The 14,038-nt window shown below is 33.4% G+C and overlaps 1 protein-coding gene and 1 long non-coding RNA gene across 2 annotated transcripts in view; one reads left to right on the top strand and one right to left on the bottom strand.

Moving 5' to 3' along the window:
- The window catches only part of LOC149895407 (uncharacterized), a 270,965-nt gene that overhangs the window by 163,418 nt on the left and 93,509 nt on the right, over window positions 1-14,038 (top strand). The window lies entirely within an intron of this gene.
- Window positions 1-14,038, bottom strand: part of LOC149895417 (la-related protein 1-like) — a 98,157-nt gene that overhangs the window by 17,218 nt on the left and 66,901 nt on the right. The window contains exons 5-11 of the mRNA XM_090118935.1: window positions 7,064-7,181; window positions 6,309-6,419; window positions 5,761-5,933; window positions 2,744-2,934; window positions 2,083-2,272; window positions 956-1,222; window positions 363-589 (exon numbers count right to left, since the gene is read on the bottom strand). Coding sequence (XP_089975061.1) covers window positions 363-589; window positions 956-1,222; window positions 2,083-2,272; window positions 2,744-2,934; window positions 5,761-5,933; window positions 6,309-6,419; window positions 7,064-7,181 — 1,277 coding nt within the window. The remainder of the gene's footprint in view (window positions 1-362; window positions 590-955; window positions 1,223-2,082; window positions 2,273-2,743; window positions 2,935-5,760; window positions 5,934-6,308; window positions 6,420-7,063; window positions 7,182-14,038) is intronic.

A 14,038-nucleotide genomic window follows, 5' to 3' on the forward strand; every position in this document is an offset into this window, starting at 1 on the left:
CAAAAAGTGTCTAATACATTGTCAGTGAGTGACCGATCTTTTGAGTTGATTGACAATATATTGCACACCTCGGAGAGTAGTGGACAATTGTCACCAAATCACGATACAATAATCTTAAATAATTTCGACCAACTTTGTATAGCACTTATACCTATAATAAATTTAAAAATAAAATTTACATGTGTCATTAATTCATACTATATTATAGATACTAAATAGATAAGATTTTCTATACTGTTGACAATAATTGTGTTGACAGTAAATATTTCGTCATGTCACACTTCGTTCACCGCTCCGTCCTAAGATTAGTAATCCAACTCACTCGCTCACTACCTAACTCACTCACTCACTGACCAACTCACCGTTTTTCGCCCGGTTTATCCGAACCATCAGACTGCAGTGGGGGGTCATCATTAGACTCTACCGACTTGTCATCTCTCACTTCAGCCTTTTGTTCACCACTTTCACTCTTCTGTTCATTATGTTCATCGGTGTTCACGCGTGTGACGTCACTCATTGTTCGGCTCGCTTGTTCCGGGTTCGATTTTGTTGCTTCCTCGTATGTAGGCGGCGGTGCGGTTTTCTCTTCCTGCAATAGATATTAGTTTAAAATGTGATCATTTTAAATATTGATTCCTATATTGTACTACATTGGAATAAAAAAACTATCATAACAGTACAAATATTTTTCCAAACCGGTAGTCAATATAAAATTATGTATTTTGACGATTAAATAGCACTTCCAAAGGAAGTCTATGTGAATGAATAAATTTTTGAGTATGAGTTGACGATAAGAAAAAACATTGCTATTAAATCCATTCAATTAAGAATTTAAAATGTATAATATGTTGAATGAAATTTCTTTATTGCTTTAATTTAAACAAAAAACTTTACATTATACAGTAAAAGGCGGCTTTATCGATAGAAACTATTTACAATATTCCATTCTACTAACCTCTTCCTTCTCTATCCTCTTTTCCTCCTCAGTTTGCGTCACAACTTTCCCATCTCCCTCTTGCACTACATCCCCACTTGTTTCCCCTCCTGTCTCCTGCACTATTTCTCTCTTCTCTCCCTGATGTACAATTTCTCTTTTCTCTCCCTCCTGTACTATTTCTCTTTTCTCTACATCGTGCACGTGTCTTTCTGAACGTTCGTCGTCAGCACTGCTTGGTGTTATGTCGAGTATCGGCCATTTTGTCGGCTCGAACGCTGTCCGCACCTGTTATACATTGATAAGTTAAAATTAAATATGTATACGTTGTAATTTTCAATTAGGTTTTTAAATATTATATATATTTGGTGCTCTATCTCATTATTCTAAGTACTAGTTTATGTTCTATACTTCAAAATTTGATAAATATTGATTTGGCACTATTTTCTTATTAGATGTTGGTGCATAAAGACACCTATAACTTGGAACTTCCATTCCAAATTCAACTTCTGCCTATAGACTGACGATTATTTACTGAGTACCAATAATTATATGAACATAATATTATTAAACTGAAACCTCTTTAGGCGCGTTGAGAATAAAATTTCAAGGTCGCGTCATGGAGTAAGGCGACGATTTGGGTATCAAAGAAGTTTCACTGTGCCTTTTTCCTACCAATTTTATTCAACCTGCAACTTATCCGAGTCTACTCGAATGGCTGGTAAGGCCCCGATGGATATAGGAAAGTTGTATACAGGGTGTAATCGTTAAAGCGAACATTTGCTTTGACCACAAAATGGAAAATTCAATGTATGGGAGTGTTTAATGCAACTTTTTTGAATATTTCCCGTTTTATTTTTTAAAGTTATTATTATCATTCTTCTCAAAAGGTAAAGGGATTTCGATATCAGCATAAAGTTTTTTGATATCTGCAATAGTTACGGAATAATCGCGTGTGCACACTTAACGATTACACCCTTGTAGAGATATTTTGATACCCGAGAAAGGACATAGGATAGGTTTTATCTCGGAAATCCCACGGGAACGGGAACTATGCGGGTTTTTCTTTGACTGCGCGGGCGATGCCGCGGGTGGAAAGCCAGTATGTACATATGTTCTGTAGCGATATGTCACATGTCACTACACACCTTGAACCCTTGCAGCAGCTGCAGCTTATCCGAGTCCCGTATCGCATCCAACACGAGCTGCACGTCAGCTGTTAGCGCTCTCACACGATGGAACGACGCTATTAGCGTGACTGGTATAGTGCCGTCGGCGGACATCTTGCGGCGAAGGAAGAAATCGCGCGCCAGGTTGTCCGGGCTGAAGTAGTATTCGCTGTGGGGTGGATAAATATATTAGTTATAGATAAGAGGTGCATAAAATAATAATATACAAGTATATTAGTATGTATCTATAGACATGTCAAACATATTATAAATAAATCGATAACTTTAGACAAATTTTACGACTTTGCAGTGAAGATACAGTATGTACATCTCATGGACGTTGGATATTTCAAAAGATTTAAATTCACTACATACCGAAGAGATTACATTATTCTTTGTTTGTTATATGTACATAGCATTAATTGTTATTATCTATATATGTATTTATTAAATATTATATTTATCGTCGCCTAGTACCCACAACACAAGCCTTAATTGAGCTTACTGTGGGACTAGGTTGATTTGTGTAATAATGTCCTATAATATTTATTTATTTATTAATATATTAATATTCGATACATATTTCAATATTTTCTATTTAATTATTATTATTAAACGAATAGAAAACACTGCAACTCACATCTGTTTCTTAATCAGATCCTTGAGCGTCACTTGATCGAGCCCTATCCCGTAGGGCGCTCCGCCCGCGGCCGCAGCCCCAAAGTAGTACGCTTGTGCGAGCGGAGGCGCCAGTTGGGGCGGAGGCGCTAGGGCTCCGATCCCGTAGTGGAGCACCAGGCCCTGGGGGAGCGGCGGCTGAGCTACGCGAAGCTGGTGGGGAGGGGGGAGGGGTTGGTAAGGATTTGTTCCGCTACCATGTGGTTGATGTGATATCTTTTTTCGTTAGTGTTTTCGGTAGAAAAAAGTCGGTATGATATCTTCTCTGTTTTTTTTAATGTGATAAATGAGACTTGTTGACGGAAGGAGAAACTATTATGAATTCGCGTACAGACTTGCAACTTTTAAGTTTTAACCCATTGAGCCCCGAACGGCCCGATCGGTCCACGACACAATAGATTTTCTATTGTGTCTGTGATTCCGGGGCCTAAGTTATTGAATAATATTGAAATTCTGAGTTAATAGTTCTCAGTTGTATGTGACTGCTTCCTTTATTTTTGTAATTGACTTGTTTCTGTTCAACTCTGCAGAGTCAATAACATTTCCATGGAAAATTTTAGAGATTGAACAATTTCAAATTAAACATCAAAATTTCAACTAAATCCGAGATATCACATCACCAAACCATTAAAAGCCACTCAAATGAAATGTTTCATGAATTGATTATTTCATACAATACATAAATAAATATTATTTATATTAATACATAACTATTTGATAATAATGAATGAACTTAAACAAAAATAAACAATTTACTCAACTTACTTCATATTTAACTCATTAAGAAATAAATAATAATTATATATCGTTTTTAAAACTAAAAAACGAGAGATAAACTCATGAAATTATTGTATTGTCACCGATCCTTGATAAGTGTACAAAGTTTGAATTAAATCTCTCTGTTAAGAATCAAAATCCAATCTAAAGGTGTCGGTTACATACAAACATAAATGTGAAGCTAAAGTATGTTACAGTTCATTCATTATCATTTCTTATCGATAATATGTAATATTGGCTGTTAAAGCGAATGATTTTCTGTTAGTATATAATAGACCATGTTTATCCAAATTATTTTACCCTTAAAAGCCATGATGCCAATAAAAAATATACCCATTATATTTTATAATTGTTATAATAACTTATATATAAAGCATGATAAAATTTAAGCATACAATATGAATTTTAAAATGAAATATTCCAAATGCATTATAGAATTTTCTAGATCCTTTGAGAATGTTCTAGAACATCTAAATAAAAATAAAATGTTTCCCAAATTAATTTAAAGAATATGGACATTCAATATGAGTTAATAATATCCCATTTTGTCATGAAAAACCCAGACACCATAATGAAATTCCGAAAATTTTTACATTTCTTTGGAAATTTGGAAAAACCCAGGGTCGGGGAAAGGGAACGCGTTGTGGTATGATTACTCCTTTTTTAATACCCTTATGGGGTATACAAAATTATATTGATTGACTTTATAACTTTTGGTATGAAGGAAAATACTACAGTATAATAAAATAATTTTTGGTGAGTATGTCAGCAAAATATATGTATAAGAGATATATTTATGTACCTCATCCGATATGTAATTTCATCTAAAATGACGCAACAAATAACAAAAAATAAGCCAAGTATAATATTATAGATATTAGTTATGTATGATAAATTTAAAAAATGATGAAATTCAACCAAAAGTAACAAGTTCTAAACTGTAAAAATAAAAATAAAATATATACCTAATAAAAGAAAATATAAAAAGTAATCATACCAAGGACATGACACACTCAGCCTATATGTCATGCCCCAAACACAAAAATAAAAAATAATGCAAATAAAATATAAACATAACTAGAATTGTTATTAAAATTTGTAACAGAATATTCAAAGGCAAAAAGAAATCGGCAAATAATAACGTATCAGTTACCTACTTAATATAACACCCTGTGTCCTAATGTATTCTATGTATTTCAGAATAGCTATGAGTGCAAAAACAACCTGTGTATGATTTTTATGTATATCTATATTTCCAACTATACAGAGTGTGTTTTTTAAAGTACATATGCGCATTATACAAGGCATTTTCACGTTGTTAATGTTTACAATATATATCGGTATAAGTCTTGTGTAAATTTATGTATATTTTTATCTTTTCTATAGATTTCTCTGTATATATGCAGCATCTCGCAGTGATTTCTATCAATAGCGGTCGTGTGAAGGTTCTACAACTTCATTCGAAATACTTAGAGTGGAGTTGTGCGATTGCGATGCGTATATAGTAGTGTGTGAATGTCCGTATGTAGCTGTGTGTATGTTCTATTCGCATTATACAGGTTGTATACATGTGTGTGTATCTATACAGGGTGTCCCACTATTGGTATACTAAGCGTGAAGAGACTTGTAGTTTTGCATACACTGATCACGTAAAAAATACTAAAACATCAAAATTACGTCAAAAATTTTTTGCTAAATTTTTCCTGAAAATCCATGTTTTCTTCTCTAGCTTCGCGCAGCCGGCATATACCGCTTCTCTAATGTGAGCATTTTGTCTATGAAAACATAATATTAAACGATAGCTCATGTGCTGGTGACAAAGTTGGGCGGGTTGCTTGTTATGGGTGTACACATAGAGTTTTAAGAATTCATCTACTTGAAAAAAAATGCGTCTGGAATTTTTTAAGTATTTTTTACGTACTTAGCGTATGCAAATCTATAACCTCCTTTGGGCTTAGTATACCAACAGTGGGACACCCTGTATAGTGTGTATACTACCCAAACTTAACATGTTGTTTCACGAGCGCACTATACAGCATGTGTAATGTGTACATGCATGTGTGTGCATATTATCCGCACTATAAAGAGCGTGTGTGTATCTGATATCTGTATATAGTATACAAGGTGCATTTCGCACTATACAGCGTGTTTTCATGAGCGTGTGTGTCTACCTACATGTTATGTGTGTGTGTACATATATACCTGCGGCATATCATGATGGAACTCCGGGTGGTGGTACACGGCATGTGGATGCGCGTGCACACTAGCGGGTCGGGCTCCGGGCCGTCGGGCTCCGCGGCCGCGGGCGGAGCCCCGCCCCCGTCCTCCGCCGGGGGCGAAGCGCCCGCGTTCTTCGCCGTTGAGCGATACTGTGTCTGTGCGTGGGAATAGAAATAAGTGTTTTAGAACTTACACCATAAATATAAAAGGATATGCGGTGGAATTTTGCGAAAAAGTACTTTCAATGCCGCAGAAAATTATTATTATTACCTAAAAATAGAAAAATTATTCAAGTTAACTATGTCATCATTTTTGAAGATTTTCTATATTCACTTACAATCTTCCATTTTGGTTCGAGTTTTTATTTTGTGTTGATCGTTAGGATCAATTATAAAGATGAAATATGTACATTCTGTATAGAAATATGTACATTCTGTATAAATGCAGGACCTCTTCTTTCTTCTGCTTTTCATTGGTTGAAAATCTACCCGCACTTTTCAAAAAGTCCTATATACAGCATGTTCACTTACCATCAGCCCGGGAGCCGTGCTGCGCGTGCTTGCCCGGCCGCGCCGCTTTCACGTCTATATCGAGCGGCACCCACTTGTGCTTGCCGGACTTGCTGCCGCCTTTACCGCCTCCTGGAATTAGAGAAACAACTGTTTTATATAGAGAAATTGAGTTTTTTTAATCATAACTAGTAAAACGGGCGAACTCCGTTTCGCCACCAGAGACACCTTTTCTTTGCTATAAACCTCACGGAGCCCGAGTCCTTTCCAACGAATGCAAAACCGTGGAAATCGGTTCGTGCATTCTGGAGTTATAGCGTCAGGAAGGAAAACCCGACTTATTTTTATATAGTAGAAGTAGATAAATACACTTTATTCAGCACCAAGTAATTACATATAAAAAAAGAAACAGAAAAAAGGTTATAAAGCTTAAAAGGCGGCCTTATCGCTACTAGGCGATTTCTACCAGGCAACCTATGGATAGGATTTTTTATTAATTTTAACCACTAAATATTAGTAAAACATGAAACAAATTATCTTGTCAAATTCAATATCAATAATTTTCATGTACAACGTTTGGTCTTTTTTTTCCTTAACTACCCTCATAATACACACGCGTATTCATAACTCGTGAATTGTATTACAGGTATTTTTACACTTAACTAAAATCATTAAGTTAAAATCAAATTTTTGTACATATTTTTGAAGGCAATTTTTATGTGCATGTGTCCATAATTAACGTATTTTCTTTCTTTCTATTCATTCATTCAACATACCGGAGCTCTTGTTGCGCTCGTTCGGCGGATGCCTCTCGCCCGGCGTCGACTGGTGATGGTTATGATGTTCCACCTTCTCTGGCTTCGGCGCCTCTTCTGGTGGTTTGCGTTCTTGGTCCTGGAATGTGGTGGACAGTTCAATTAGATTTATGGTATTTACAGGAGAAATTTCAACAAGAATAAATTTTATGGTATTTAACCCTGTCAAGTAAAATCAAAATGCGTTATTGTGCACCCAAACTATACTGTTAATTTTATACATTTAAAAAGAAGTCAGAAGAGCACAACAGGCGACCATAATTATTCAAATTATTGATCTTAGGCAATTTCACATATCCTAGCCAATAACTTCAAGAAACATTATGGCCAAAATGCTATATCCTATTTCCACTTCTACCAATTTCCTAAAGTTCACATTAGTGCGCCTACAAAAAACACCCCTTTCTTTTATCGATAAAGCACATACACTAACTAAGGCAATTCATTTACGCGACCTATTTTGCTTGCCAAAACACTTACAGATCTTGCTAGTCACTGACCACTTTACAGAATTATGCCTTAAGGTTGATGTTCCGACCGTCCCTCCATACATTTTTGATTACCTCTAAACACTTAACACAGACACTATTTCTTTAAAACTAATCATTTTATCACTTCTCTATAATGAAATGTGTGCGCGTTCGACCTTTTTAATCAATAATTTACAATATTTACTTAGAAAAACAACAGTAAAATACCGGAAAAATTTGACACTTCAACAGTAGTGTGCGTGACTTTTGCCAAGCAAAACACGACATAAAGCACGACATCTAGCGCATAGACTATATACTTATTACAGATCTAGCGCGTCAATGTCTAAACGAAAGGCGATGTTTAGACATTGACGCGCTAGATGTCGTGCATTCGCGTTCGTTATCTTATGCATAATGAGCATAATTCTAATAAATCAAAGTTCTGTGTAAAAATTGAGTAATTTCATTTCCAATCGTTCAAAGAAAATAACAATAAAATAAAATAAAACTAATGACCTTAGAAACTATGTTTTTTTTTATTTATTACTCATTATTGTTCGTCCGTCGTAGGTCTGTAAACTGTATTGTACACTGAAGGTAAATGGTACTGTAGGTACTTTAGTTCGGCGTCGTCGCTCGTCGGCTTGATATAAAATTACATTCTTGATTTCATTGACACGCGCTATGATTTGCGCGCGGAATTTCTTGTGTTGTGAATTTATTTTTGTATGCTATGCATTTTAATTGATTCAAATTGCAATGTTTCTCTAGTATGCATTTGAGACTATATTGTAAATTGTAATAATTGATCGTGGGTATAGTAATTAATTATTCTAATAACGCAATTAGTAATATATGTATTTTCGGTGGGATTCAAAACAAAAAATTGGCCCGTGATTTTTATGAAATTTCACCACATTGCAAATCACATCAATCATAGTTCGTACACATGTATGACGAAAGTGATTAGTATTGTGGCTAACATTGACTCATCAGTTCATCACTGAAACCAGTGATAAATCAGTACCTATATCATATTGTGTTTGAATATTTTTAAACAATGATATAAGTATACAATTATTATAAATCGGTAAACTATCAAAGTAATCACAAACTTGCAAACATTGGTAAAATGTCCAGTAGTTTATGAGCCTATTCATTACAATCAAACAAACAAACAAAGTTTTCCTCTTTATAATATTAGTGTAGACAAACACTATGAATACGATCACGAATGCAAATTCGGGGATTTTCTAATTATTGCTAAATAATAATTGAATTCGTTTTGAAATACTCTATAATTTTTAGTGTATAAATAGACATTTATAATGTGGTGCTCATTTTTTTTGTACTGCTAACGCTATTGTAGGTACCTATTTTCGTTGTTTTATTTCAAGTGAACACGGCCATACAATTTTGTCACGAGCCGCCTATGATTGTAGGTACTTTTGTTAGGCTCCTTCGTCGTCCGCGTCGGCTCGAAAGTTCTTGATTTCATTGTCACGCGCTATGATTTGCGCGCGGATTTTCTTGTGTTGTGAATTTATTTTTGTATTATTATTATTTTTTATTTATTTTTTTATTTTATTGATTCAAATAAAATATTTCACTAGTATGCATTTGAGACTATATTGTATTATGTATAATTTATCGTAGGTATAGTTATTCTTATAACGCAGTTATATTTTCGGTGGGACAATTTGACCCGTGATTTTTCTGAAATATCACCACGTTGCAAATCACATCAATCATACACACGTATGACGAAAGTATAGTGGCTATAATTGACTCATCAGTTCATCACTGAAACCAGTGATAAATCAGTATATCATATTTTATTGTGTTTGAATATTTTTTAAACAACGATATATACAATATTATTATAAATCGGTAAACTACCAAAGTACTTCCGAATTTTCAGACAGACAAACAAGTAGTTTGAACACGCAGTTTTCTTATACTAGTAGCAAAAATCAAAACCATAATATTATGTTTACCTACTATATTTTACTAAAAGTCGAGTGCGTCGAAATCGTAAATAATAATATGTTTTTCACCTTCCTGGTTATTTTCCCATAGTAAATAGTGTTTTAGGTTTGTTGTTGTAGGTAGGAATAATAATAATTATTCTTACATGTTGGTTATGAAATGTATATTGAAATAATTTACTTTTACAAATCATTAGTGATATAAGTTTTGAGTGAAAATGCTTGGATCAGCATAATATTATATGGTACTTCAAATACATGTTTTGATAAAAAAAACAATAGTGTAATAAAATAAAACTGCGTTTTATTGTAATCAATGTTGACAATTTTAAATTCCAAAATTATTGATCAATAAAATAGTTTACACCAACAAATATAACTTTTATTTTTATAACAATCGTTCATAATATAAACCGTAGCAGGTGGCGTTTTGAAGTTCTGTCTACTCATACAGAAAAATGGAAAACTTGTTTTTTTTGTAAACAATTTATTACTCATGTTGTTTGGCAACTCGAAGCGTGGTCGTCCGTCGTAGGTACTTTTGTTCGGCGTCGCGTCGTCGTCCGCGTCGGCTTGATATAAAACATTCTTGATTTCATTGACACGCGCTATGATTTGCGCGCGGAATTTCTTGTGTTGTGAATTTATTTTTGTATGCTATGCATTTTAATTGAATCAAATTGCAATATTTCTCTAGTATGCATTTGAGACTATATTGTAATAATTGATCGTGGGTAGGTATACCGTATAGTAATTAATTATTCTAATAACGCAATTATATTTTCGGTGGGATTCAAAACAAAAAATTGGCCCGTGATTTTTATGAAATTTCACCACATTGCAAATTATATATTATACAATTACAATTACAATTATTATAAATCGGTAAACTATCAAAGTAATTACAAACTTGCAAAATATGCTTTTCCGAATTTTCAGACAGACACACAATTTTATTAGTTTGTTTTAGCAAAGTAGGTACCTATACCTATACGCTTACGTCGCGCGTCGCGTCGTCGAAAACGGTGCGCCCAGAAACAAACATACCTAATTCAGTTACAATCCTTTTTTTGTTCCGTAATTTATTGTATTTATTCTAATACGATTTTTTTTATTCGTCGGCCAGTTCTACTAGGTATAAAAAGATAAAATTGAAATATAATTATTGTAGCGACTAGCGACAGCCATAGGTATTATGTTACTATGTTTTCGTAAATATGTTTTTCACCTTCCTGGTTATTTTCACATAATCTTATCTTATATATAAAAATTCTTATATATAAAAATGAATCGCAAAATGTGTTGGTAAGCGCATAACTCGAGAACGGCTGAACCGATTTCGATCATTCTTTTTTTATTATATTCCTTGAAGTACGAGGATGGTTTTTATGTAGAGAAAACGTAAATATTATGTACCACGGGCGAAGCCGGGGCGGACCGCTAGTATATATGGGTGATTATACAAAAATGGGGTAACTCGATGTCATCAGCCAATTTAAACAAAGTCTTATTATATTTTATTCAAATAACAATCTATTTTAAAACAATGAAGCGTCCTTTATTTGGTCACTCAATTTCACTTCTTTATTTAAAATACAAATGAATAAAAAAAATAAATTAATACCTCAAATGTCAGTACTTTGGCATGTCACAACTCCGAAAACCAACAATCAAGTGACTATCGTTTAAACATTATCATCGATTTAAGAAAACTTACAAAAACACTACAATCTTTGATGTACATAGTATTATATACTACAAATTTCATAACGCAATGTTTTCCATTTTATTTAAAAAATAAAATTAAACTTTGTCATCGTTTTCACTAGTCAGTCCGTTGTGTGTTTTTTAAATTCGAAATTCTCGCTAAATATCACCAAGTCGAGGTCAAATCCCTGTCTAAGTATTAATGTTGGTAATGAAGTTACTTGTGCACCGCATATTTTGACGGCCGTCATAACTGTACCAGCGCAAGGGTTGTGTTTGTCCTCTAAAATCTTGCTGCGCCAGTCAACATTTCAGTCCTATGGTGAGTCGTTATTTTATTGTTAATCCGATTTTTATTTTCATTTATAAATGGTTAACTATGATTTGTAAAAATATAGTTTGTTGATATTAGAAATTAGGCAAAAAAACATAATTTGTGATTATAACCTCATATTAAGTCCCTTTTCATCAATCCGCTGGCATCAGTCCTTTGTCAGATATCGTGCCAGAGGACTGACGCGACCCCATAGTACTGATGATTCTGTCGTTTTTGAGAACTTTTATCTTGATTGCTATTGGTATAAGCATTTCTATTTTATATTTCAGTTTAAAACATCATGCGCCACTCTAAAAGAACCTGAATTTGACTAGGGAAGAAACATTTAAGAAAAAGTAGCAAAGAAAAGAGCTATTGAAACAAACTACTAATAATTTTATTAAAAAAGATCTTATTTTATTTTAATTATTGATTTTGATGCTTTCAGGGCATAGCTTTTTATATTTATCAGATAAATACGTATACGTATATTACTGTGAAGTAAAATTACCTCATAATAACATAAAAGTTAATTAATATACTTAATAACATTATAAAAATGTCAAGGGGCTCTTATGAAAACTCAGATGAGACTTTCATTCGAGACTTTGGTTTTTAATTTTACTATAATTAGTACTTTTAACATAAATATTGGTAGATTTTTAGGGCTCCGAACCTCAAAAGGAAAAAACAGAACCTTTATAGGATTACTTTGTTGACCGTTTGTCTGTTAAGACGTTTTTTTTGGAACGCGTGGAGGTATCAATCTGAAATTTATATTGGATACTCAAGATTAAGAACCCTTGGGGCTGTAAAAAAATCAAACTTATAACGCAACGCAATCAAAAGATACCTACATCCGTTAATACTGCAAATTTCCGCAAAATTAAATATTCGCAAGGGAATAAAAAAACACACAGGATGCTTGCAGTGTATACAGTCTACTATAAACTGCTATATAGTTTACTTCTACTTGGAAAATAGCAACGTCTTTATAACACAGATAAGGAAAAATTGCTAAAAGTGTAAATTTTTAGTTACAAACATAATAAAAAATAGGTTTTTTAGGACTCCAACTCGCACTTGGCCGTTTTTTGTTTCTATTGTTTGTGAATTACTTGAAATATCAATTAAAACTAAGTCAAAGTAGAAAAAGTTAAGTAAGAGAGTAAGAATATTCACGTAGCGTTAAATGTCAGAAGGCTGTTTTGAAACTTGAGACATTGTTTTTTCCCAGTATCACATATTATTAATTATCATTTTTAAACGTAACTAAGTGATTTTAATACTTAAAAGACATGTGCCATTATTAAAACTGAGAGATTTGTAGTAATTTTCATTCAATTTCTTTAAGAATATTACAAAATTGTGTTTTTTATCAGTACCATGTTAGCCTCGTCAGTCCCCTGGAGGCCAATTTCAGAAAATTTAAAATATCTCACAATCTACTTAAAAAACTGGCTGGCCCGATTCGGAACAATATATTCATTAGATTAGCTATCATATACACCCTAATTTGTAACAATCTGATATAAAAAATATAGTAAACAAAATATCCTCAAAAGTTACCCCATTTTTGTATAATCACCCATATATATATAAATGAATCGCAAAATGTGTTGGTAAGCGCATAACTCGAGAACGGCTGAACCGATTTCGATAATTCTTTTTTTATTATATTCCTTGAAGTACGAGGATGGTTCTTATGTAGAGAAAACGTAAACATGTACCACGGGCGAAGCCGGGGCGGACCGCTAGTCTTATATATAAAAATGAATCGCAAAATGTGTTGGTAAGCGCATAACTCGAGAACGGCTGAACCGATTTCGATAATTCTTTTTTTATTATATCCCTTGAAGTACGAGGATGGTTCTTATAGCTAGAGAGCTAGTTAGTTTAGTTTTAGTGCAGTGGCAGTGTAAATGTTGTTGTTGAGGTTATGTAAATTTAACACTTTAGTTAACTACCAAGATATAAAGAAATGAGGATAGGACACAATAACTATTGGTTGAGGTATTTATAAACTCATAATATACTTTTAAAAAAATCACGTTTTAATAAATTTCTAGAATTAAATTAGAACAGCTGATTCAAAATAGCCTAAAAAATCTTAATAATAATAATTACGCTTCACAGCAAGAAGAAATGTACCATATGTACCCGCACAAAGTCGATATTGTGTTGCCTACCGTTCGACTCAATGGCTAGGGTTGTAACTACCTTTAATAATTATTACCAAACTAATAAACCGAGTGATGCGAAATAACCATAATTCTTTTAGAGTTTGATAAAATGATCAGGCAGGTATTTTCTTTAATCCTCTGAATTCTCGGTTACTAAATTGTATCGTTGAAATTATTCTTAATCGCGTAAATTTAATAAATAATCATATGGAAAACACTTTTCATTTGTTTTTTTACTTGCACGCCCAACTACTATACAATAATTACGT

Source organism: Colias eurytheme, chromosome 31 (assembly GCF_061535395.1).
Source record: "Colias eurytheme isolate Ceu_HAF_F1 chromosome 31, ilColEury1 Martin Lab GWU primary, whole genome shotgun sequence".
NCBI classification, from domain to species: Eukaryota; Metazoa; Arthropoda; class Insecta; order Lepidoptera; family Pieridae; genus Colias; species Colias eurytheme.